General features: G+C 33.7%; 2 protein-coding genes and 1 non-coding gene across 17 annotated transcripts; 1 reads left to right on the forward strand and 2 right to left on the reverse strand.

Annotated features, from left to right (window-relative positions):
* The first annotated feature begins 3,105 nt into the window (after positions 1–3,105).
* On the forward strand, positions 3,106–12,884 carry LOC114285740 (putative LRR receptor-like serine/threonine-protein kinase At2g16250). Its single transcript, XM_028228820.2, has 4 exons — positions 3,106–5,644; positions 8,369–8,497; positions 10,111–10,133; positions 11,754–12,884. Exons 1-4 carry the CDS (start codon positions 3,693–3,695, stop codon positions 12,368–12,370), a joined length of 2,721 nt encoding a protein of 906 aa, XP_028084621.2. The 5' UTR covers positions 3,106–3,692; the 3' UTR covers positions 12,371–12,884.
* Positions 12,885–12,943: 59 nt separating this feature from the next.
* Positions 12,944–13,015, reverse strand: TRNAQ-CUG (transfer RNA glutamine (anticodon CUG)). The gene has a single exon. It is a non-coding gene; the product is annotated as a tRNA-Gln (tRNA).
* An 881-nt stretch (positions 13,016–13,896) lies between these two features.
* On the reverse strand, positions 13,897–24,399 carry LOC114285744 (AP-3 complex subunit sigma). Of its 15 annotated transcripts, none has more exons than XM_082904405.1 (9): positions 24,054–24,399; positions 23,841–23,888; positions 23,654–23,737; positions 18,152–18,213; positions 16,861–16,957; positions 16,030–16,100; positions 15,124–15,215; positions 14,959–15,040; positions 13,897–14,218 (listed from the first exon to the last, which is right to left on the reverse strand). In XM_082904405.1, the coding sequence occupies exons 3-8, from the start codon at positions 23,733–23,735 to the stop codon at positions 14,974–14,976; spliced, it is 471 nt and encodes a 156-aa protein (XP_082760531.1). In that variant the 5' UTR covers positions 23,736–23,737; positions 23,841–23,888; positions 24,054–24,399; the 3' UTR covers positions 13,897–14,218; positions 14,959–14,973. The 15 variants fall into 15 exon arrangements, with proteins under 15 accessions (XP_082760531.1, XP_082760538.1, XP_082760487.1 ...); XM_082904412.1 differs by having other exon boundaries at positions 13,897–14,214; positions 23,832–23,888; positions 24,054–24,384; XM_082904361.1 differs by having other exon boundaries at positions 13,897–14,214; positions 23,841–23,883; positions 24,054–24,377.
* Between the last annotated feature and the right edge of the window lie 1,833 nt (positions 24,400–26,232).

Here is a 26,232-nt window from a genome sequence, read left to right on the forward strand (position 1 = left end):
CTCCCTACTAAGTATGACCCAATAATTAAGCAATGTAATGTAACCTCCTTTCATGAACAAGGCTTTCTGTTTTGTTTTAACGAAAATATCAAATTAGTGATATTTTTAAAAAATAATTATAAACCAATAATAAAATTTATAAATATTAATAATTAAAATTTTGAATTTTTTCATGACTACATAATTATTTTTTAAAAGTTCCATTGAGTTGTAATTGTCCCTTTATTTTAATGAACTTCTTCCTTTTCCATTATAAACCAATAATAAATTTTATCAATCTATTTGTTTTTTTTAGCATAATATTAAGTCAAAAATTATTTTTCATTTATTACATATTAACAAGTCAAAAAAATCAACTTGTACTTTAGAATAAGTCAAAAAAAAAAATGGCAATTTTAGCACAATTTTTTTTCTTCATTTGACTCCATTTTTAAAAAATATATTTTTTGTTTGTTTTATTTGTATTTGTCCTTTCATTTGTCAATTGGTGTGCTACAAACATAAAAGTCTTTGGCAACCAATAATTTGAGGCCAACTTTGGGAAGTGTAAAAAAAGTTAAAAAGTCAAAAAATTACTTAAAAAGTTAAAAAGTTATCACTATTCATCAAAAGTCAAAAATTACGGCTGCACAACTCCCAATCTTAATTTTCCTCTACACACTAATTTATACAATTTTTTAATATACATTTTTCCATAAAAAGTCGAAAAGTTAACCCAAACATCCATATTTTTTCCCTCAACTTTTTAGTCCAAAAAGACAAAAAGTATACTTATTTAGGACACCCCAAACAACCCCTGAATCTTCAAGTGTCTTCCACAATGTACTTGTAAGGTTAATTTAAAATAAATTATTCATCAAGTTGATTATTAATTACATAAATATTACTATTACATTATTTTTGTGACAAATTTTGTACAGTATAATTTCTTTTGTAAAAATATCTTTTTCCCTAATAAAATGCATTCTTTTTTTATTTAAAATTTAGAAAGAAAAAAAAAAAAAAGTCCTTGAATTTCCAATGAAGTATTGAAGCTATAAACCAGAGTTGTTGATTGAAGGTCAAATTTATTAGGTGAATATAACACCTACATCACATTATACATATATACTCCTCTCTCTCTCTCTCATTTGGGCCACACCTCATAGTGCTCCATTAATACTCTACCATCATGCCTCATTGCCTACATATTTCATCACTCATTGTAATGCCATACTTGGCCCTACCTACCAGTAATGCACCTAATTAATTATCATTTTTTTTTCTTTAATGTAGGGAAAAAAACTTCTAATAATTACTTAAAAATGATATTTGATCCAAAACATCAAATACTACATTTTTTCACAAGATATTAAAAAAAGAAGAAGAAAGAATTTGCTATTGAAAAGAATAATAGATAATCAACTAAATTAATTTAACTGTTTAAAGTCATTACATCTCATAGAGAGATTAAAAATTTGACATCAAACTCTCTCACAATATAATAATTATATATGTAATTTTCTTCATAAGAAAATCCCATAAAAAAAATAAAATAAAAATCATATAGGGAACCTACCTCATTAAGTAAAACTACCATTCCTCATTAAACCCTCTTTCAAGAGAGATCTTTTGGAAAGTTGTAAATGACAGTAATTTTAAATAGTTTCTTGGTAACTTTCCTTAAACCGTTGAGAGGTATAAATTCAGTGCAATGGGCCGAACATAAAATTAGGCAGTTCTTTCGTGTAAGTCTTAATAAGTAAATTTATTGTTTAATAGATCTTTTAAAAAAAATATCATAAAAAAATTATTAATTGTAAGTTTTAGAGACAATTTATAAAAATTATGACAAAAAAAGTTATTAATTGTCAATTTTTAGTGACATAAAAAAATTGTCATAAAAAATTATTTTTAACAATGATTTTATCAAGACTTTTTTTCAATAGGATTTGATGAGAATTAAGTCCAACTATTAAGACCTATTCATAGTTTATCCTAAAATTAAACACAGAATCATTAATCTAAAAATTATGTGGGTTAATCATTAATCTAAATCATAAATAGAGCTAATAATTACTACAATACATAACAAATTCGCATTGGAGGAATTAAATGGTCCAATCCATTCACAAGTCTGAACAGAATCTAAACTCAAAATTAAAAAAATAAAAATTGAAAAATAAAACTCACTAAAAGCTACAATTACTTTTTAAGTGCTTTTTTTTTTTTTTTTTTGGTGCTCTTTTACTTTTTTAAAGATAAAATTATTCCTAAAACTGTTAATACGTTTGGTAAATGTCAAAATAATTTTTTTCTTAGTGAAAAAATTATTTGAGGCCTTAATTTTTTGTTTTAACTGTTCACATTTTTGGTCTAAAACAAATATTTTTTTTAAAAAAAACTTAAATAGCCAAAAAAACACACACAGCTGTTTTAGTCAAAACCAAACACAACCTAAAAAAACATACAAACATTTGAAAACTGTAGAGAGTGAGATTTAGAGAGAGGAATAGTACATCTACATACAGCAGTAGTAGTTGTTTAAGCTGAGCTGTATTGGGCGGTATTATCGGACTACCCACCGGGTTCGGACCCAACCAAATCCACAGTTTCAGACCGCTTCAAAAGTGCTTTTCCATTTCCGGCAAAGTAATGGCAAAGATCAGAATCCCAAGACTTAGAATTTAAGCTCTTTTTATTCGTACATATAAATGTCACATTTTTAATATAGAGTCCGGCTTTTTTTTAAGTTTGTGCTCCGATTGAAAAGTATTGTTGAATTTATGAGAGCTCATCACGAGTTTTATTTTGATAATTTAAATTGTTTAATGTATATAACTTATCGTATACTATATATTTGTAAAAAATCAAGTTAATCAAATATCGATAGCTGCGTGATCAAATCAGTTTTATATAAAATAAAATTGATAATAAAAAATAAACAGTTGACAAAAATCTAATTTAATTACATAACTATCGATATCTGATCAATATAATTTTTCACAAAAATATAATACTTAATAAATTTTACATATTTAACACAATTTAAATTATTAAAATAAAACTCATAACAGATCTATACGAATCTAACAATATCTTCCCATCCTATTACGGTCTAGAGATAAGCTAAACCTTTTTACATACCCAACTCTGTTCTCCACAGAAGCCCCTTTTTTATTTATTTATTTTTGTCGCCGCCTTCCGTCGAAGCCAAAGCTGTAGCAGTTGTGTTTTAAGTCCTTTTGAAGAGAGCGATAGATAGCTATTTTCTTGACCAGCCCGCACACCACCGCTCTTTCTCTCTCTCTAGAAACTCCCTCTCTCTCTCTCTCTCTCTCTCTCTCTCTCTCTAAAACTATAATAAAATTTTCTGACCAATTTTTTAATCGAATCCTAATCTTCTCTTTCTTTCGTCAACTGAAGAAACTGAAATAAGTAGTAGAAGTAGAGAGAGAAAGAGAGAGTAGTTGTAGAGAGAGAGAGAGGAGAGAGATGGGGTTTGAATATGCCAGAAGTGAAAGAAGAAAAGATGATTGAAGAAGAATCCAATTAAGGTAAGAGCTTTATATAGCTCTACAGTAATGAAATGCATGTATGTATATATCAAGAAACCCCTATTTGTTTTTTAATTCAGAATCAGTGAGAATATGAAGGAGATTCAAAGATTAGTGAGACATTGTTGTTGTTGTTGTTAGTGGTAGTGTATAACCATGGTGGATCGGCGAAGTGTTCTTGTTGTTCTAGGTTTTCTTTTCGTTCTGTTTCACTCTACATTTCAACAACTGGTTGTTCCGTTGAGTTCGCGAACTGAGAGGTTCGCTTTGATTCAACTCAGATCGTCGCTAGGGTTGAGAAGCAAAGAATGGCCGAAAAAATCTGATCCTTGTTCGAACTGGGTTGGTGTTCAATGTCGGAATGGTAGAGTAATTGGGATCAATATTTCAGGGTTTAAGAGAACTAGAATTGGTTCTCAAAACCCCCAATTCGCTGTTGATTATTTGTCGAATTTCACTCTCTTGATGTCTTTTAATGCTTCTAGGTTCTTGCTTCCTTCTCCAATTCCTGACTGGTTTGGTCTCCGACTCGGTTCTCTCCAAGTTCTTGATCTTCGGTCTTGTTCTATTATTGGTGCTATTCCATCTAGTCTCGGAAATTTGACTAATCTTACTGCTTTGTATTTATCTAATAATGGTCTTACTGGGTTAATTCCACCTAGTTTGGGTCAGTTGTCAAGTCTTTCAGTTATTGATCTCTCGCAGAATTTGCTTTCTGGATCTATTCCTTCATCATTTGCCTCTCTTGGGAATCTTACTTTACTGGACATGTCTTCGAATTTCGTGTCCGGGACAATTCCTCCGGTCATTGGGACTCTCTCCAAGCTCCAATTCTTGAACTTGTCTAATAATGGTCTTTCTTCTTCGATACCCGCTGAACTCGGTGACCTTTCTAGTTTGGTTGACCTTGATCTCAGCTTCAATTCTTTTTCTGGGTCAGTTCCCGTGGATTTGAGAGGGTTAAGGAATTTGCAGAAGATGGTTATCAGGAACAATTTACTTGCTGGTTCATTGCCAGGTATCTTGTTTCCTGCCTTGACTCGGTTGCAGTTTATAATGCTGAATCACAATAATTTCACTGGAAATCTTCCTGACATATTGTGGTCACTGCCTGAATTGCGTATTCTTGATGCCTCGGACAATAACTTCACTGGTGCTCTACCCAATATAAGTGCTAATGCTAGTGTCACTCCTGCAGTATTGGACCTTTCTCAGAATATGTTTTATGGACTTCTCACATCGGTACTCAGGAGGTTCAATATTACCAATCTGTCTAGCAATTATTTTGAGGGTAGGGTTCCAGATTATGCTCGTGGTAATGCGTCCCTCGATGGGAATTGCCTCCAAAACTCGTCAAATCAGAGGAGTGCTGCAGAATGTACATCATTTTATGCTCAGAGGGGACTGACATTTGATAATTTTGGACTACCGAATGCCACTCAGCCCTCTCCAGCTAAGCCAGCACAGAAGAGCCACAAACACTGGATCATATTGGGAGGAGTCTTGGGCGGTCTAGGGTTTATTGCACTTTTGGTAATTGTGGTGGTACTGCTGATTGTATGTACCCGCAAGAGAGACGTTACAAATCAAAGGGCGATTGGTGTGGGGCCTGTTCCTGCAGCCGGAACTCCACCACCTCCGGGATTGTCTTTAAACTTTTCGAGTCTCGGGGAAATGTTTACATATCAGCAGATTCTCCAGGCAACAGATAACTTCAATGATGTTAACCTAATAAAAAATGGCCATTCAGGCGATCTCTTCCGTGGAATTCTCGAAGGTGGGATTCCTGTAGTCATCAAAAAAATTGATTTGCGCTCAGTCAAGAAGGAAGCATACATGTTGGAGTTAGACTTTTTCAGTAAGATTTCTCATACCCGATTGGTTCCCCTTCTGGGACATTGCCTAGAGAACGAGAATGAGAACCAGAAGTTTCTGGTTTACAAATATATGCCAAATGGGGACTTGTCAAATTCTTTGTACAGGAAAACGAATTCAGACGATGACTCTTTGCAGTCACTGGATTGGATAACGAGATTGAAAATTGCAATAGGAGCTGCTGAGGGACTGTCTTATCTACATCATGAATGTAATCCTCCCCTCGTGCACAGGTATTACAGGACTTGCTTACGTTACACGCCTTGTCATTACTGCCATTTTCTTAGTTTCTTGCCAGTTGTTCTGGTGTAATACTGGCCATTTGCATGTGATGATGCACATGTGTCATATTTTCTTTTTGCCAAGAGCTTTACTAAGTCACCTTACAAAACATACTATTTTGTAGAGTCCATTGGAACTTCTTACTTCAGTAACTTCGATTCTTGTAAAAGTTGTCTTTGCCATGTTTAATCTCTTGTCAGACCTGAAACTCCTTTTGCATACTTATTCACGTGCTAGACACACCCTCAGGATCCCTACAGTTAATATTGACATTGCACCCATCACCTACACAAGGCAAGCAACTAGTGGATACTACTTAATGGAGACTACTTTATGGCCACATTTATTCTGGGTTATCCCATGTTGGAGCGTTAAATAAGGTATTAATTGTCTGGTCAGGAATGTAGAGGGTGTTATTTAAATAAGGTACTAATTGTTGGATAAGGGAAGGGATGTTGTTATTTGCACCGAGACTATTATGGTTGTAGGATAATGGTGAAAATAAACATCTTACCCTTCTCTTTGCCATGAATATAAGAAAATAAGTTTCCACCTTTGGTTTCATCACAATGCAATACATAGACAGTTCATGAAGTGTAGAGCAATCATGTTGGGCATGACCAGACTTACATTTATTGCTACAATACGTCAAGTGTTTGACACACACACAAAAAATAAAAGCGTTTCTTTCTTAAAGCTTCTTAAATTTCCTTCCAAAAGTGTTTATCACGTGTTAGTTCAGAAAGGGTGCATGCATCCACGTCTAATGAGCATTTGCATGCACATATAAAACTTCTATATCTAAGATAGATCAAGAAAAAATGGTAATATTGATACTTTTTCCACGCCGCGATCCCTTAAGATTAGGGATTAGACAAATGTGACACATAGGAATTGGACCACGCTTGACATGCATACCGAATCCAAGTAACAAGGCAAGAGTGCTACCCCAAAAGCTTGATTTAGAAGATGGACAAAACTTGAATCAAGGGGAAAAAAATATGTTAGAAATGTTTCCAACATTTGTGGGAAGATTATAAATTAGTTTCCAAAAATGCCAAGGAACGTAAGAAAAACATGTTTCCCATAATGTTTCCCTTTGCTTTCTTTTCAACATTTTGTGCATGCGTGTGTGGGTGAGAATCTGTAGCATTGTTTTTTTTTTGGGTACAAAAAATGGATGTGCAAATAGGCTACTCTACACATCCGTCAGGGAACATTGTCCCTTAATTCCCACAGACATCTACCGAAACCAACACCACACCTACATTGAGTTGAAGCTAAGGTTCCAGCGTACTCTGGGCATTAAGAAGTAGATGTAACCCCAATAATCCGCTATGGGGGAGACTTGAACCCAGGCGTTGAGCGAGGTGGACAAGCTCCTTATCACTGAACCAACAGATCATTGGTTGTAGCACTGTTTTTCATCTGTGTCTAACCAAAATTTGTTTTGGTTAGCGCTGAAGTTTACATTTGCTTTCTCCTACGACTTTTCTAGCATTTCATACTACTTTTTCTCTATAAGTGTCCCCTTAAGCATAAATTAAAAACATTTTCCCAGAAGATTCCTTTTGATTCCAAAGTTAGTTACTGCATTACGTGTTTCCCTTCTTGTATCCTGCCTGCTTATCCTTTCCATTTTGGTAATAATGGATTGGCTAGAATTTAATGATAAACATGGTATGTTTTTTTAGAGGGAAATTATTAAAAGACAGCCAAGTATTGGTTAAGAAAAGCTGATTGAGAAGCTTTGAAACGTATGTTGTGTCATGTTTGGAGCAAATCATTTGTTTTTTATTACAATTTTTTAGAAATATAAATGTTCTCTGAGCAACATTAGGCTATTAATTTACTTCTTGTTTGACATTCAAGCAAAAACTGTAGATGACATAGTACAAGACAGGAAAGAAAAACTTAATCAAATTAAACCTTGTATCTTGAAGATTATAATGTACATTCCAAAACATATGTATAAAACATTTTTTCCTTTTTTTTTTCTTTTGAACGAAAATTTTTTCGTATTTATTTATTTTATGTTTTTCCTTATAAAAGAAGCATCAAATAAAATGAATCAAAATCTAGAAAGGTTGAGTTTTGGTCAGAGAAGATCCAGAAAAGGCCATTCAATTGCTCAACTTAAAAATAAATATGTTTTACTTGACTGATTTGGATATTAGAAACTGTAAAACTAGAATTGCATTTTAGAGTACGTGTAACTAAATGTCAAATTGTTAGAAAATCCCTTTTATGTTCAGAAATTCCTTGTTACATCTTAATAACATGATCTTTATTTATGTAAACAACCCCATTGTACCACATCTAGAGTATGTCTTGTACCATGGTCCCGTTCATGTCACGTTCCTATCCACGGTCCGAGTCACACTACAATATGTGCTACCATTTAAGCATATGCTCTCATGTATCAACCTTTAATTTAATTATGACGTCCTTGCTTTGGTTTGTTTTTGAGAGGGAGGGAGGGAGGGAGGGAGGTGTAACTATATTGTCAAACTGTTTGATTCAGCCATTGTATCTCCACTATTTGAGAGGGACGGAGGGAGGGAGGTGTAACTAATGTTTTTGTCTATGCATTTCGTGAATTCTTGACTACCTTGCTTTGAAGAATTTTTACCTTTTGGTGCAAGTAATGACATGTATCTTTTTGGTTATGGAAGAGATGTTCAAGCCAGCAGTATACTTCTTGATGATAAATTTGAAGTACGGCTAGGAAGCCTGAGTGAGGCCTGTGCTCAAGAAGGGGATACCCATCAAAGCATGATTACCAGGCTGCTGCGGTTGCCTACGTATGTATTCTATTCCTATAATTACTTGTGTGGATTTTTGAACCGTGACCATCTTTTCAATCTTCTGTATGTGACATCTATTTGGTTTATGTTTTCCCAAAACTAGTTATTATTGATTGTACTATGGTTTAGGCACACTTGTATGAGGCGTATTAGATACTACATAACATACACAATCTTACATGTTCTGTAATGATCGTTCATTTTCTTTCAGGTCTGAGTTTATGGAACTTTGTACTTATTGTGGGTGCACTCTCCTTGCGTTTCTAGATTCGAAGTCCATTTCATGGTGTTCCAACATTAACTCAAATGTTACTCTAACAAGTTGAATATGATTATAACTGAATTTTTATGAATGACCTAACTTTGTTCTAAGTATAAGTAAAGGAATTGAGTTGATATGCCATTAAATCGTGATAATTAGTTTTACTATAGGTTTACCTGGTTTTAAATGATTGACTATCTAAATGAGGGTACTCAGCCATTAAATCTTTTAGAGACTGGGAACTTGAAGAAGATAGAGCTGAGAAGAGAGATATGCTGCTTCAGAGAAACCTACATTTTTATAGAAGAAGATGATCTCCATATAGACCCCTAGCAAACTTTGCAGCAATAACTAGCAATACTATTCCTAACTGAAACATGGGGCGAAAGTCAAAATGAAGAAGTAAAAATGAACTTCCTAAAATATTATTCGTAAAAACTATATGACTAAGAGACTACAAAGCCAAACCCTCAAAAGTGGCAGATTACCATTGCATGGAAAGTGGAAGAAAAATTATTACCAATATGTTAAACTTAATAGTCAAATCAGTGTATATAATATGATGTATCATAAATAAATTTTACCTTACATATATAAATATATATATCCATTTAGACAACGTATCCCGGTATCCATCCCTTTTCACCGAGTTCGTGTATCCTAAAATTTGGAGTTTAATGCGTCTGACCCGTAGACATGCACCCGCATCGGACAAGCATACCCTAGTCCATGTAACATAGTTCATATTTCTTAATTATTTTATTTTCTTTTCTAGAGTAAAATGGCATTTATGACGTAATGTAGAACATTTTAATACGGGAGCTTTAGACACCAACATATTGTAAACTCAATAACTGGACATGCTTTAATAGCTGCATGATCAACTAGACATGTCATATACATATCCCATACCCTTGTCAAAGTGTCGAGTGTTTGACATGGGTATACTTCGCACATTTAGAAGAGTCCATGTAACTGAGTCGTCTGTTATTAACCCTATGGTAGATATGGTTTAATGGCTCATTTACCAATTAAAACAAGTTTTTTTGTTAGATTCACATGCATCATTTTATATTATACATATTAATGGCATCACTACCTTTTTTGTTTCCGTGGAATTGATAGTTTTGATGTTCTTCAAATTAACATTAACAACCAATACTCCAACTTGTATATGCCTGTTCCTGTTAATGAAGACTTTTGTTGTATTATTTACTAGTTCAGCATCTAGCTACCTTTTCAAATAAGAAAATGAATAGAAATACTTTTTCAAAAATCAAAGCCATGTTTGGTATTTATATTTGCTTATTTGAGGTTGTAACAAAATTCTTCTCTTGGTTTTGTGCAGAACATCTGAACAAGGCACTTCTGGTACGTACAATCTGATGTTTTTAAATTTCACCCATTGGTTTTTGTTTTGTGTTTTTCTATACGTTTTGCATATTTGAGTAGAAGTAGTGAAGTGCTGGCTTGTGAGGTCCACTTATTGACTATAAAATAGATGGCCTGTCTTTCTGCATATGGCACTTGGCAATTATTGTCACTCGAACATCAAACCTGAATAAGTGTGGGCTATTGTTCTGTATGGTTGAAAATCCTTCCTTGCCACAGGATTAGTTATTGATTGAGTTGCTTCTAGGACAATAATGCATTTGGTAATGAAAGTTGCTTGTATCTCTGTCAAGGGAAAACCAGCTCAAAAAATAAAAAAACTTCATCCAGAGAGAGAGATTACATCTTTGCATGGGGAATCAAGCAAGTTTGATCCTGTGAGACATTTAATTGTCAAGCTTTGCCTTCTGATGAGAAGTGCAAGAATCAATTTTGATTTTCTAGCGCCAGATGAGAAATATAATTCTCTCAAGTATATTTTGTTATGACAAGATCAACCTTAATCTCCTATGAACTTGTTACTCCTAATTTTAGTTTTAAGTTAGGTTACTAAAATGTTTTTGCCAAGATAGTTTGGGACATAAGTGAGTAGTTCTGTTTCCTGTACATAGTGGGATGGAGTTGAGGCTATTGGAAGGAGTAAGCCAGGTTGACTTTTTGACTAACCTATTCGTGAGTGGGTTATTATCTTCAGGTGGGCACAATTTTTTTGGGTAAATTGCTCTCTAAAGTATTCCCATGCACAAACGTAGTGGTTCTTGTTATCCCATCCCATTATTTGTTGAAATAAGTGGTTAAATATCTTCAAATTCCAAGTGTAAGCTTGAAAGTGAGCCGAGGTAGGCTGCTTGGTCAAGTTTATATCAACTCAGTGGTATGTAGCTTTTGGGCATTGACAAAGTCAGTCTCCATACTTGTAACCATTGAAGTTATGATATCATTAAAGATATATAGCATCAAGAGAACTACCATGAACCAACTTTTTCGTTGAGTTTGCAGAGTCTTGTATAAATCAATGCTTTGAGGAGTATGTGTTCTATGTGGTTCATATTGTGGCTTTTTAGGAAGTTTTCGAGTATTTTGTCTTGTGGTCTTCCATATTGAAGCTCTAAAATCATCTTGGCCCTTAAGGTTGTGTTTGGATTTAGGATTTGAGTAATGATTTGTGAAGAGAAAGGAAAAAGTGAGGGAAATGTGAATAAAATATATAAGCTATATTTCTCCATTTCCCTCTTCTTTTCTTTTCCTTTTCCAAATTCCTACCGAAATGCGCAAGTGTTGCACTCTGGCAAAGAACTGCAAAGTTTCCAATGTGGCTTTCTTGTTTCCTCACCTTTTCATTTTTCCTCCTAGTCTACTGAGTCATGTTACCCCACAGAATAACTAGATGCTTGGGACCATCATTTTTTTGAGAGTTGATATACACGGGAGTTTGCATTTGCATTTGGGTTGTATCATTTAGTTGATTTTCCATTCATGTTAGATTAGTTAAGGTAATTAACCATACATACGCATACCTGAACTATGTTTAAAGCTAGCACCATGGGCAGAGTTTACTCTTACCTTTGTTTCTCACTATTTTCCTTTGGAAATCACCAGGTTTACCAACAGCTACATGTGCCTATGATGTTTACTGCTTTGGAAAGGTGTTGCTGGAGCTGGTAACTGGTAAGCTCGGCCTCAGTGCCTCAAGTGACTCCAACATGAAGGAGTGGTTGGAAGCAACATTGCCTTGTATAAGTATATACGACAAGGAACTCGTGACAAATATCCTAGACCCATCTCTAATCATTGACGAAGATTTATTAGAAGAAGTATGGGCTATGGCTATAGTTGCGCGATCTTGCCTCAATCCCAAGCCTTCAAGGCGACCACTCATGAGATACATCCTAAAAGCTTTGGAAAACCCATTGAAGGTAGTGAGGGAAGAACACACTAGCTCTGCCCGGTTGAGAACGACTTCCTCTAGAGGGTCTTGGAATGCCGCTCTTTTCGGAAGCTGGCGTCACAGCTCATCAGATGTAGTGGCCATGTCAGCGCTTCCCGCTAGCAAACATGAAGGTGCAAGTAGTTTCAAACAGTCGGGAACTTCAGCGTCTCAGGGAAGTGGTCAGAATGGCGGGGGCGATCAATCATCATCGACTAGACGACAGTCAAAGGACATATTTCCGGAACCATCTGAAGAGCAAGATGTAGAGAAACCAAATGAGGACTAGGAGGGAGATTAATTGTTCTTGATTCTTTGTTAATAATACAGTGGGGCTCCCCATTTGCGTGCCTTGCTTTGTTGGTTCCCCGGTACACTCTCTCCTCCAAATTAGGGTATGTGGGGTTGCAAATCCATTTTTGTTCTTACCCTCGTGAATGTCCAAAAATTGCATAGCCTCCTGAAGAGAAACTGATATTTTAAGTTTGAGGTACTTATTTTGCTTCCCTGAACAGCCAAGTCAAATTGTTTGTGTTTTGAGACTTTTTTTTTTTTATTAATTTTTTGTTCTTTTGTTTTTTTGTGGAGAGAGAGGAAGAGTTAGAGGAGGAAAACGGTCAGAGGGGAGAGGGTACAATTGGTGGGTTTTGTTCTAAATTGGTTTTTGAGAGCTTGTTTGTGGGTTGAAACAAGCTACAATTTTTATCTGTAATTGATCTTTGTGACTTCGGTCTTCTTCTCATGGAATGTAAATTGTAATCATTCAGCCTTCTCATTTTTGAATTGGATTTTCATTTGGTCGAGTTTGTGTATTTGTCATCTAATTTTTGCCTAAAAAACACTCGGAAGAAGTTGCAAAAAAAGGTCCCACCGAGATTTGAACTCGGGTTACTGGATTCAGAGTCCAATGTCCTGACCACTAGACCATGGGACCTCTCATGCAAATTGGTCATTCATAATATGTTAATGATCTTTTTTCTTTCCAAAAGCTTTGAATGGAAGTTAATAGTTATTTTTATCTGAGCCCTTAAGCGATGGTTTTTGCTGACTTTCCTAAAAAAAGATTACTTTAAAAGAGATTTGTAGATATCTGTTTACATTTCTCTTCTCTTACAATATAAAAAAATTGAAGTTAACCATACACAATGGTGTCACTCTTCTTACAATAAAAAATTAAAAAATGTTTGATAACTTGAATTTGTATAATCCGAATAGTTCAAATGTATCAAAACGACGTCGTTTTAAGACATTCAGACTATAAAAATTCGAGCTACCAAGCATTGGTGTAAAAAATTTCGAGTTGACCACACAGTGATGTCATTCCTCAAACACGCTCTGCAAAAACATGGTGGAAAGAATAAGATATATTTGCACTTAGAATTAGATATTATTTTTGCTTGTATAATATCACATGGATGGCCAAAACAATTTTTTGATACACGTCTATTCAAAGAAAAAATGATTGAGACTAATAAAAAACTTTCTCATAATGATGTGACACGATAAGTGTCATTTGTCATACACTCAGTCATATAAGACTTGACTCCCTTATCATATAACTGTCAGTGAATTCATAGATCTAAAACAAAGTCTAGCATTTCTCCAAATCAAACTTCAGAGGATCCCCAACCAAGACCCAAAAAAAAAAAAAGTCCCCACAAGCATTTGGGAGTTCCGAAAGACGGACTGCTTTCCAACTTTTTGTTGAGTCCCGCCCAGTAGAAGGGCTTCAGCCTTGCAACAATTTGAAAGTCTGATAAACAATATGCTTAAAATAACCCACACAACAAAGACAGCCATATCACTCGAGTCACATTTATGACACTATTCAAGAATTTTTGAAATTTATCAGTACAAAGTTCAATATATCAATCACAATTAAGAGCACCGGCACATGGGGCTGGAGGAGAGCAAAGTCAGGTGATACCACAGAAAAAGGTCAACACAACTCTTTTCAATAGTTTCCGAAATTTGTAAGCAGTGTCTATTCTTCAAGATTTTAGGTACCCAAAAACCAAAGACCAAGTGAAGTTAAAGCTTTACACTGGATTTTCTATGGTTGAATCTAAGTTGTGTTGCTCCTTTTTGTTCTCCTTCAGCATGCTTGCTTTCTCTCCTTCTATCATCCTCCACCTGCCTATATCAGCATCAATTTCATAGACATCAATAAACAAACAAATTTTGAAACACTAATTATAGAATCCACAGTTGGTTGCTAACATTATCTGTAAATTACTCTATTATTTTCCTTCCAAGCATTGGAAGTTCCAATAGGCACATTCCTATTTACATACTAGTGTTCAGCAAAACTTTGACGGGCACATACACAAAAGAAGCATAAAGGCATACATAGTGAATGTAAGGCAGAGTGATTCAAGTAAAAGATCAAAGTTTTATTGAATCTTCATTGTCAATACCAACTGAAGCATGATGAAAGAATTATGATAAATTGCTATTTGCATAACATGGATTGGTGTCCTATGGAAATTAAATCGTTAAATAATAAGTCCATGTTGTTTATCCTCAGAACTGATGTGTCCAATCTGGATTATATACAAGATTATTCTGACTTTTAAAGAAGACGATATCTACATTTGAATTGCATGTTAATGGTAGCGACATCAATAATGACGAGTCCATTCTTTTCGAGAAGCTTCATTTCAGAAAGGCAGGCATTTATCATGCATTTTAGCACTGTATACGAAACGGAGTTATACATTCACATTTTTGTGCACATAATTCTCCCTAGATCATGTGTAGCCAGTGACATGAGAGATTTGATTATTTTCAAGTCTATAGTATTGTCAAATCAAAGGGTTAAAGGAGTGAAATCTTGCAAGTTAACCTATGTAAAATGTTATTCTGGTAAGAGCTTACTAGAGAAGTCATGTGCTATCGAGCATGCCAGCCAGGAATAGATTTTGGGACAACCAGAATTGTATTTGAGGCCTTTTCCAACCTGCAGAAAATCAGTAGCTAGTATCATGGACTTTATTTTGGCCTAGAGAGAGGGGGAGAGAGAGAGAGAGAGAGAGAGAGCACTTTGAGATTTCTTCAACAGCCTTCATAACTTCTGAAGAACTTGTCTCAAGAACTTGACCACCCAACACAATTTCATCTAAAATAGTATGTACCTGCCAAATCAGTTACTGGACCACTGAGTGCCGAATGTTGAACATGACATACACATGCTAGCACATGCATGCTTGTACTTAATATATAAAACAAGAGAGAAGGTCCTCAAATGTAGAAGAGCAGAAAAGGGAGCTTTATATATGTATATATATATATATATTTTAAAAAATTACAGAAGCTGAGTAAGCACTTGTCAAAATGACATAGGCTAGGACAGCACATTCAAGGTTAACAACTTGCCAGCTTCACATAAAGGTGACACAATATTGCTAGATTTCATCTCGAGAGTTTGGAAAAGATTATGCATAAAAGAGGGCAATGACACCAGCAACACCTAGTTCAGACTTAAAAATAGCTAGCATTGTTCATGAGCTCAAAAGACTATGAATAGTATGCACTGAAAGTGAACTTTTCCACATTGAAGAAGTCAACATTGATTTTTAACCATTGACTTCTGCTTATTCTTATTGTTAGGTTAATTAATAATACTAACTCATCAAGATGCTATTCCCACCAACAATTTCATAAGTTGTTTGTAAAACTGAAAATTTAGCAGACTAATCCATAGGTTGAATCCACATCCCAATTGTTAACATGAAATGATGATAGGACAGTGGACCTCTGGAAATCCCAAGAAAAGCCAAAATAGGTCTCTGTTACTGATGATCAGCTCATTGGATGTGCTACCTTTGTGAAAACAAATCACACAGAGCCCGACCAGTACATTATAAACTGAGAAAGCCAGTTCAATTGCTTTGCTAAAGACATGCTCCTTCACATGAACTTGGATAAAGAGAAAAGAGCGAGGCCAACCTTGTTAAAGTTGAAGACAATGTCGAGCTCACACACATTACTGAAACACTTGTCCAATGTCTCCACAAAAACTGCGAATGCCAGAAAGTTTAAGGAAACAAGATATCCAACTAGAAAACAATGTGGCAGTGAAAAGTAAATACGTATCATGCTATTGACCAGTTCTTAAGTTCTTTCAGGACATCCAAGAAAAAGCCTGTTTATGTTATTTAGTACTTTCAAGATATGTAAACAAATTATTGACTACTCTTGCTTCCCATTTGACTCAAAACCCACACAATTACAGATTGAGCAACAGCTGAATCACCTTGGAAGTCTAAGTGCGTCTTAAGAAGGTCAGGCAACAAGAAGAAAGCATACCAAAATAAGTTATACTATTAACCTAGAATCAAAATGCATGGAACATGGAAACAAAAAAAAGGAAGACGCAATTTATGACATGTACAATTGTACAAGCTCTGACCATCCAGCTAGGAAATGCCCACCCAAGAGTTAAGACCCCTCAACTGAAGGACATGACCTAAACCATGGGTGCATAATCACATCTCTTAGAAAAGGTCGGATCAGTATGCATTTTGTTAAAATGTGTGGTGATTATAGAATGTGAGAATAAATGACTGAGAGATGAACAAACCGGTGCCCGCGCCAGTTTGCTATTATTCTTAGAGTTGTTCAGCCTTAAAATACCTTGAACATCATTTATAACTACAAAAAGCACTCCTATGGTAACAATTAGCTATTTTGGTAAACTTGTACACCCTTCAAGACCTTATAACCTTCCCTGAAGTAATTTTAAGTATTTTAATATTTGAGGATAATCTTTCCATGTACCTTGCATAAGATCTAGCATTGCTAGCTCATTTTCGGCACTATCAAATATGAATACAAAGTATAGCGTGGCATAAGTCTTGTATACAAGCCGAGCATCCTGCAAGTAAGGGACCATAGAAACATAAATTTACTAGCTCTTTTAACTGGGAACTAGTTAAGAAAAAAAAAAAAAAATGACAAGCATGTCATGTAACTTGGATGCCAAGGGGGTTATTAAGCCATCAACACAAAAACAAGCCAACTCACAATTTAGAGTAATATTCTAAATTTAATTTTTGGGCAAACTTCACTTTATCCCTCTGTGGTTTGGGCCATGTGCAGTTTACCTCCTAACATTTGAAGATGACTACATAACCCCCACATGGTTTGTGGACTGAAATGCACCATTAACATTCCGTCCAATTTAACAATAAGTGTGAAACACATGGCAAATTTAAGGGGGTTAAATGCTCATTTTCAATTTTCAAATGGGATAAATCACACATGGTATAAAACACGGGGGGTTAAAATGTACTTTACCTTCCAAACAAATGACCAAAACACAACGGTATTTTAGTCTTTTTCATCAAATCATTAATGGGCCTAACGATGCATTTTAGTCCACAAACCACAACGAAGTTATGTGATCATTTTCAAACATTAAAGGGTAAACCGCACATGACCCAAACCACAAGGGGCAAAGTGAAGTTTGCCCTTAATTTTTTACAAGAAAAGTCGTTTTCACTCCAAGCAAGTTGGGAACAGAAAAAACTAGTTACACTGTTTTTTCTTTTGAAGGAACTAATTATAATTTGTCACTGCAAATCTGAGTTTTAGCAACTTATTCTCATGGTTGGATTATTACAGACCTCAAATATAGTTATATGCAGAAGTTGTGAGTATGGTTGCATTACTAGTTCTCAGTCCTGAGAAGCCAATGGAGGAACAATAGGCATGCTGAATAGGAAAACAAAAACAGCAGGACCATGGAGCCAACGGAACCTTCATATCATGATCAATAACAAAATATGGAGATGTTCTCATTCTAAAAGCTTAAAGAAGTCAAATTGATCAATGAATGGTATCCTACCTAATCCAACAACATTGTTCAGTAATCGTAACTCCATTTTTCAGCTTACTGAAAACCTACTCTGGTAAAAGCATGATAAACATATTTTGTTTACAGATCTGTCTACAACATAATTGTTGAACCAGTTCACATTTACTCGCTGTTGCCAACTATGATGCTCTCTAATCAATGATAAATGTATATATATATAATAGAAAAAGTAGAGTGATGAAAACAACATACTAGTCCAAAAATGGGATCAGCCTGAATAAAGTTGCTCACATTCTCAGCCCTACTGCACAGAACTGCATTGTGAAAAAAATAAATAAATAAATAATGAAACACACACTAATGAATAATAATTTATTCAAATTAAAAAAATAGTAACTATTTTTTTATAAAACAAGATTTACTCTATGTTTGGATCTTGGATGGATGGAAAAGACAGGAAAAGTAATGCTAAACGAAAGTCATTTTCTATGTCAATGGAAAACAAGCCTATTTGGGCAAAAAATATTTTCCACTTTTAAAAAGCAGAAAAGGTCTTCTGGCCTAAAATTTTACCAATGTTACTACAACACCACCACCACTACTCTCACCTCCACCACCACAGCCATTGCCACCACAACCCCCCCCCCCCCCCCAACCCCCAAAAAACCACCACCAAACATAGAAAAATATTTTCTCCATAAAACATTTTCTGAAAAAAATATAATATTTTCCGTCCAAACAAACGGAGCGTAAAATAAGTTTTTTTGTTGTTGTTGGATTAGGAAAATCAAAAGATAATAATAATAATAGATATTTGTCCACACAAACCAAAAAAAGAAGGGAAAAAAAGTGTTTATTTACACAAAAAATGAAAACAATAAAAGTAATTTCTCAATTTTTTTTTTATTATTACATTTTTTACGCCCAGACAGAGACACCACACACACACACTCTCTCTCTCTCAGCCCTTTTCTTTTCTTCAACAAGCTCTCCCTCTCTCTATCTCTTCTCTCTCTCTCTCTCTCCAAAAAACCCTACCCATCTACTGACAGCAACGGCAATCTTCTCCATCGTCCTGCCAACAACGGCGAACAACGATCTACATTGAAAGGCAATCGACAATCGGCAATCGAGGTGAGATATTCTTTTCTCTTCTTCTTTCCTCTTCTTCTCTTCTTCTTTTCTCTTTTTCCCTCTACTTTCCTCTTCTTCTCCTCAATCTGTTCTGTTTTGTTCCACTTCGAAGGCGATCTAATCTATTCTATTCTTTTTCTTTTTTTAAAAAAAAAAATTATTTTCCTTTTTGTTTTGTTCCAGTTCGAAGATGAAAATGAAAACCTATGTTTTCTCTTCTTCTCCTCAATCTGTAATCTGTTTTTTTTTCTTTTTTTTTTTGTGTGTTCCAGTTCGAAAACCTCTCTTTTAGAGTCTAATCTGTTATTTTTTTGTTTTGTTTTGTTCCAGTTCTAAAACTAGGGAGGTGGTGAGATTCACAGTGTGAGGGTTCTACACACACAAAGAGAGGAAACTTACAGAGAGAGCAAGCTTATAGAGAGAAAACCACAGAGGTTAGGTTTCATTTTCTTGTTATCTGCAATGGATTTCGTAAGGGACTTCATAGAAAAAATATTAGATTAATTTGCATCCAAGAGTGAAAAAAATATTAGATTAATCTGTTCTGTTATTACATTGTATATTGGACTTGTTGGACTTCTTATTCAATTTGCAATGGATGGCTATATCCAATGTAGACTCAACACTAGGGACAGGACATGTTGTGTCTGTTTAGATTAATCTGTTTGGGTTATCCTTTCTCTGATAAAGTGTGGTTGAAAAATCCTTCTAATGAGAGAGAGAGAGAGAGAGAGAGAGAGAAACCATAAGATTGTTGTTATACGATTGATCTGTTGTTCCCAAGGTTTTAAAAAGTGACCGCAACCGTTATGTAACGGTTTTGGTGGTTACCGCCACCCGTTACAGCCGCTTTTGCAGTATGATTGAGATTCACAGGTGTGTCGGCTGTAGCGACTACCGTAGCGGTCGTAACGGTGCCATGGCGGTCGTAACGGCCTGTTACACACCGTTACATAACGGTTCCAAACTGTTTCTTTCGAAAAAAACACACAAAAAAAAGGCTGAAAATGGTGGAAGAGGGATAGAGAGAAGAGAGAAGATAAAGAGAGAAGATGGAGGAGCAAGAGATAGAGAGAGAAGAGGGAAGATGAAGAATATGCTATTGATTTGTTGAAACTGTAAGACCTATGCTATTCTATTCAGCTACTATCACTCAACCATTTTGTTTGTGCGTGTCTATCTATATATTTTTTTATAATAATAATAATATTATCTATTTTTTGATAAATATATATATATATATATATATATATTTAGGCTCTTATTTATTCTCTTACTTTTGTCATTGTTTATTTTATATATAATAGTTAGTGATGAATTTTTTGTATAATATAGTCATTAATTATTAAAATACAATATAAAAAACTCAGTTTATAGTGATTTAAAAATATAAAATATATTTGATCATACTTAAAAATTTACAAAAATTGATCAATATTTATTTTAAATCCAATAAATATGATCATGAAAAAAAAATATGCATATCGGTAAGTTTTTTTTAAATTGTGCTAAAAATAAAAAAATTCACAGTTTCGGTTACCGCAACCGTTACGCTACGGCCTTTACACCCCGCAACCGCAACCGCAACCTCGCCACCGCCACCGTTACGGCGACCGCGACCGCTTTTCAGAACCTTGATTGTTCCTCTAATTTTCTGAGTTCTCCAATAATGTTTGTATTCTTGACTGAGACAAAATCATTATTTGTTTGGACTTGTGATGAGTGTAATGTAAATGAAAATGATGGTTTGAGAAATTTGGAATCCCTCACTTCAATTTCAGATTTATTTGTTTTGAGATCTCTACTAATACTATACACTTTCATTTTTTATGCTTCTGTTTTGTCTTTGATATTTTGTACTTGTTCTTTTTATCTTCACTGTGATTTATGTTTTAATAGATTCATGAATTGCAATCAAGTGGAGATTCACAAACAATCACAAAAAATTAAAGGAACAGCAGTGGTGGCATTTCAATGCGTAGTTCACTTGCTCTCAAGATGGTGGAGGTTCTTGTTTGTACACAAAATTGGCTCCGAAGTAACATTCTATTATGCCTTCGACAAGCAATGGATGATGTTAAAGAATTTGAATAACAATATGATTCGGGTAATATACAATGATTTATTTTGTTTTAAATTTCATTTATTTTGTATTATTTAAGATTCATTATCTTCACTTCACATGTTTTCGTTATGTTGTATTTTATGTGTAATTGTTTCGGAATCAAGTTCATGTTCAAGCCCAAGTCCGGAGAGTAGTTTTATTGAAGTTTAATATCATTGGTAAATGTTGTTCACATATGTTTACTTGTTTTGAGTTTAAGACTTTTTGGTGTTTTCAAGCCCAGGTTTAAATGGCTCATGGTTTGACTCACGGAAATGAATTGCTTTTTTACTTCTTTTTGGATGACTGTAATACTATTGTTTGGATGCACAATGTTTGTTAGATGCACAATGTTTTGGATGACTGTAATTTTTTTTTTTTTTTTTAACTCTTGTTTTGGATGACTTAAATTTGTTAGACTATGCCCACTGCCCAGGTAATTTTCATAACACATAGATGTGATTGTGAATATTTTCATAACTCTTGTTTTGGATGACTTTAATTTGTTGGATTATGTCCACTGCCCAGGTTATTTTCATAACACATAGATGTGATTGTCCATATTTTCATAACTCTTGTTTTGGATGACTTTAATTTGTTGGATTATGCCCCCTGCCCAAGTTATTTTCATAAGATGTTATTTTTATAACACATAGATGTGATTGCGAATATTTTCATAACTTTCATTTTGGATGACTTTAATTTGTTGGATTATGCCCACCAAGGTTCTGAAAAGCGGTTGTGGTCGCCATAACGGTGGCGGTGGCGGTGGCGCGGTTGCGGTATGCAAAGGCCGTAGCGTAACGGTTGTGGTAACCGAAATGGTGAATTTTTTTTATTTTTCATACAATTTGGAAAAAAAACTTACCGATACGCATATTTTTTTTTTCCATAATCACATTTATTTGGTTTTAAAATAAATATTAATCAATTTTTGTAATTTTTTAAGTATGATCCAATAAATTTCATATTTTTAAATCACTATAAAATGAGTTTTTTACATTTTATTTTAATCATTAATGACTTTATATGTCATAAATACATATTACGCTTGTAGCAAAAAAATATATATATTGGGCTTAGATGTATAAAATTATTTTTTTAATTATTATACTTGTGGAAGCATATGCAAATTTTAACTTGAATAGTTTTAAAAAATAAATTATACATGCTAATGTAATCATATAAAAATTAAATTATATGGATTTTTTTTTTTTTTTTTTTTTTTTGTGGGTGGGTGGGTGGGTGGGGGGAAGGGGGGTGGGTTGGATTACTTAATATTCATTATCTTTTTGGATAACTTGTAAATAAAAATAAAATAAACTAATCAAAAAAAATTGACATGTACAAAATATGTATTGATATATAACTATAGGTGTTATGCTTTTAGAGATTTTACAAAAAAATCAATCACTACCTATCATATATAAGATAAACAATGACAAAAATAAGAGAATAAATAAGAATCTAAATATATATATATATATATATTTTAATCAAGCTAAATAGATAATAACCACACTTATTATTATTATTATTATTTTCAAACAATATATAGATAGACCCACACAAAAAAAATGGTTGAGTGATAGCAACTGATTAGAATAGCATTTACAGTTTCAACAAATCAATAATATATTCTACATCTTCCCTCTTCTCTCTCTCTCTTACTCCTCCATCTTCCCTCTTCATTTTTCCTGTTCTCTCTCTATCTCTCTTCCCCCATTTTCAACTCTCTTTTTTTTCTTCGAAAGAAACAGTTCGGAATCGTTACGTAACGGTGCGTAACAGGCTGTTACGGCCGTTACGGCACCGTTACAACCGCTACGACAGCGGCTACGGCCGACACACCTGTGAATCTCAATCACACCGCAAAAGCAGCCATAACGGGTGACGATAACTACCACAACCGTTATGTAACAACGTCACGTAACGGTTGCGGCCGCTTTTTAAAACCTTGATGCCCACTACCCAAGTTGTTTGTTGGATGCACAATTGTTTTTAATTATGCCCACTGCCCATGTTATTTTCATAACACATAGATGTGATTGTGAATATTGCATTGCTCATGTAGTGTTTTTAAGGAAATGCACAATTAAATTATATTGAAAATTTTAAATTTGTAAAATTTTCAACCGCCAAATCGATTCGTATTGATCCGCCAATCCACATCCGCCAATCCGGCGGATGAATGCGGATTGATTTTTTTCAATCCGCCAATCTAGCGGACGGATGACGGATTGAAGGTTTCGTGACCGCAACCGATCCACACCCACCCCTACTAACATTATGAGCATACAGTACTTCTAGATCAGATTTGTGTGCATATGTTGAAATACATGTATACATGTATATATATGACACTATTGATTTAGTTAGTTCACTAACAATGTAGAACAAATAATTTTTAATAATCTAACAAAAATCAACAGTGAAATCAAATGAAGTATCACAGAACACAAAAAGAATTTTATTAAAAAGAAAATAATGCTGCAGAACCAGTCGAAAACTACTACCAAAATAGGTAACTTGGCTTAGAACCCAATATAAACCCCAACTCCATGGCAATTGTTCAGTGTAACCAAAGCAACACAACATTACTGTGAAATACGAGATGGATCATAATTATTGAACAGAAAAAATGACAAAACCTAAAGAAATATGTAAGGTAAAAGCCAGAGATGAGAGAGAAACCCTAAAAACCTCCATAAATACTCCGGATCAGCTCCTGTTGCTTCTCCACAGGCTAACCTTACAATTCAAACCACAATCGATCAACATAGGGAACTTTAGAACAGTTTAGTTGCAAAGAAATTAAAAATCAGATCTGAAATCCTTGATCAATAATTAGAAATCTAAGATTTTCTTTGTAGTTGATTTTCTAGGGAAACAAATAGGGAGGGAAGAAAGAGGAACCTGATAATCGTAGAATTTGACAAGGCGAGGCTTGCCTTGGTCGTTCATCACAATCACCGCTCGTATCATTCCGATGATCTGCGACTCACACGATCCCAGCGTCTTCACCGCTCGATCACACAGCTCGCTCTATCACAACAATCAAATTCCGAGGGCCTGTCTTCTGCTAAATTACGCCTTTCCCTTATCGATTTTGTCCTCAAATTAATTTGATTCATAAATTTTTTATTTTTCCACACTTTTGATTCAATTTTTTTTATTTTTTTTGTTTTTTTTTTTAAATTACACTTTGTCGCCTTTGTTTAGGTGTGTTTTGACAATTTTAAAAAAACAGACAATTTATTGACTTATTGATTTATTGATTTATTTAGGTTATAGTATATTTCTTTTTTTCTTTTTTTTTGCATATTTTTTAAAAAAATTAAACAAACAAACAAACAAAAAATTGCCTCATTTTTGGAATTAGGGAAAAAAATTTAGTTCTTTGAATTTTTTTTTTTTTGACTTTTTTTTATAAAAACGTGTAGAAAAATAAAAAAATAATAAATAACTTAAAAAAAGTCAAACAAATAAAAAAAAAAACTGCCTTTTAACCTAGTTGACAAAATAGGCCACTTCTTAATTTTGACTTTTAAATTTTCATTTTTTTCCAATATTTCATTATTTCAAAATTTTCTCAATTTATTATTAAAGTTAATTTATATTTAAAATTAGATAATAATAATAAAAATTAAGAAATTTAGTCAAAACCACCCATTGAACCATTGTTTGGGGAAAATGATAGCCCCATTTATTTTTCTTCATAAACTTTCTAAAAAGAAAGCACATAATTGAATAATGACAAAGTAAAATATCTTCTTCTTTTTTTTCTTGGATAATGTTATGTTATTATAAGACAAAGTAACATATTACTGTCAAATAGAATAATTGTCAAACAAAGTAACATATAACTGTCAAACAGAGTAACATATTACTATTGCTGTTTACATCAATTTCAATTGTAATAATTTTTTTTTATAATGAATTTCATAGTCAACACGGATCTTATTTGATAGATCTTGATGATAGAATTTTAAAAATATTAATTTTATTAAAACTGACATTTATATCAAAAGTTATATTATTTTAAAATTTAACATTTCAATAAGAGTGATATTTGTAGTACCTTTCAAAGAAAAACTTTTCGTATACTTGTCCTTAATTAAGATTTTATTATAAGGAGATTTTGACCAAATCTTTTAAAAAAATCCTACGATAATTGTCACATAATATAAAAAATATATTATTACAGCCACTCCTCTTAACTTTATCAATAATAAATAGACAGAACAATAAAATTAAAATTTGACATTTATTCCTATCGATGACACTATCCATGAGGTTTCCAACTCCACATGGTGACCAATGACACCTCTTAGTCGTATGTTAGATGTCCATACTTTGGTTACCCAAAGATGGAAAAAAGATTAAGGCTTTATTTGGTTGTAATTTCGAAATGTGATTCAACATGATAGTTTGAGTATGGTATTTGGAAGGAGCTGTGGAATTAATTTTTCACAGCTCTGCAGAACGCTCTGTCTGTTCTGTCAAAACAGAGTGCATGTTTCAATTTTTTTTTTCAAAACGGGACGTCCGGCCGGTTGAGAGAAATAGTGATTTTTTTTTTTTAACAATTTTTTTTTTTTGCAATTGATATATAATCGAAAAAAATATTTTTTGAAATTTTTAAAATTTTTTATGTGCTTTAAAATAATTTTGAGTTGTATGAGTTGTAAATTTTATATCAAATGTCACATCAACAATTCCCCACTCAAATCAAAACTCTTTTCAAAATTATTTTCAAAACTCTTTACCAAACAAATTTTCTACACTCAAATTATAATTCCAAACCCTACAAACTCAAAATACAACTCATACTCTCAAATCATAATTATAAAACACAACCAAACGCAACCCAAGAGTTCTAAAATTAGAGTTCTAGAGAGCTCTAATGGTGTATGGATCTCACAATGAAGTAGTATTTGTGTCTTATTTATTATTATTATTATTGCCAAGTCATTAGAGTTCTAAAACTATAGAAATGTATCATATCTAACCTAAAAATAGCTATTTTTAATCTATCACATTGAGAGGATAAGTTATAGCACAACATATCCCCTTATAATAATATTTTAAACTC

The sequence above is a fragment of the Camellia sinensis genome, chromosome 2 (assembly GCF_055761805.1).
Source record: "Camellia sinensis isolate YWXY chromosome 2, ASM5576180v1, whole genome shotgun sequence".
In the NCBI taxonomy this organism is placed as follows: Eukaryota; Viridiplantae; Streptophyta; class Magnoliopsida; order Ericales; family Theaceae; genus Camellia; species Camellia sinensis.

Excerpts from the sequence above, each read along its gene's own strand:
- LOC114285740 (XM_028228820.2), top strand. The coding sequence starts at position 3,693 with ATGGTGGATCGGCGAAGTGTTCTTGTTGTTCTAGGTTTTCTTTTCGTT. Across the intron at positions 5,645-8,368 it reads AATCCTCCCCTCGTGCACAG|AGATGTTCAAGCCAGCAGTA; the intron begins GTATTACAGGAC and ends TGGTTATGGAAG. Across the intron at positions 8,498-10,110 it reads AGGCTGCTGCGGTTGCCTAC|AACATCTGAACAAGGCACTT; the intron begins GTATGTATTCTA and ends GGTTTTGTGCAG.
- LOC114285744 (XM_082904348.1), bottom strand. The coding sequence starts at position 24,122 with ATGATACGAGCGGTGATTGTGATGAACGACCAAGGCAAGCCTCGCCTT. Across the intron at positions 18,214-23,653 it reads AAGCCAAGTTACCTATTTTG|TTCTGTGCAGTAGGGCTGAG; the intron begins GTAGTAGTTTTC and ends TTCACAATGCAG. Across the intron at positions 14,219-14,958 it reads GATAGCACATGACTTCTCTA|GCAGGTGGAGGATGATAGAA; the intron begins GTAAGCTCTTAC and ends ATGCTGATATAG.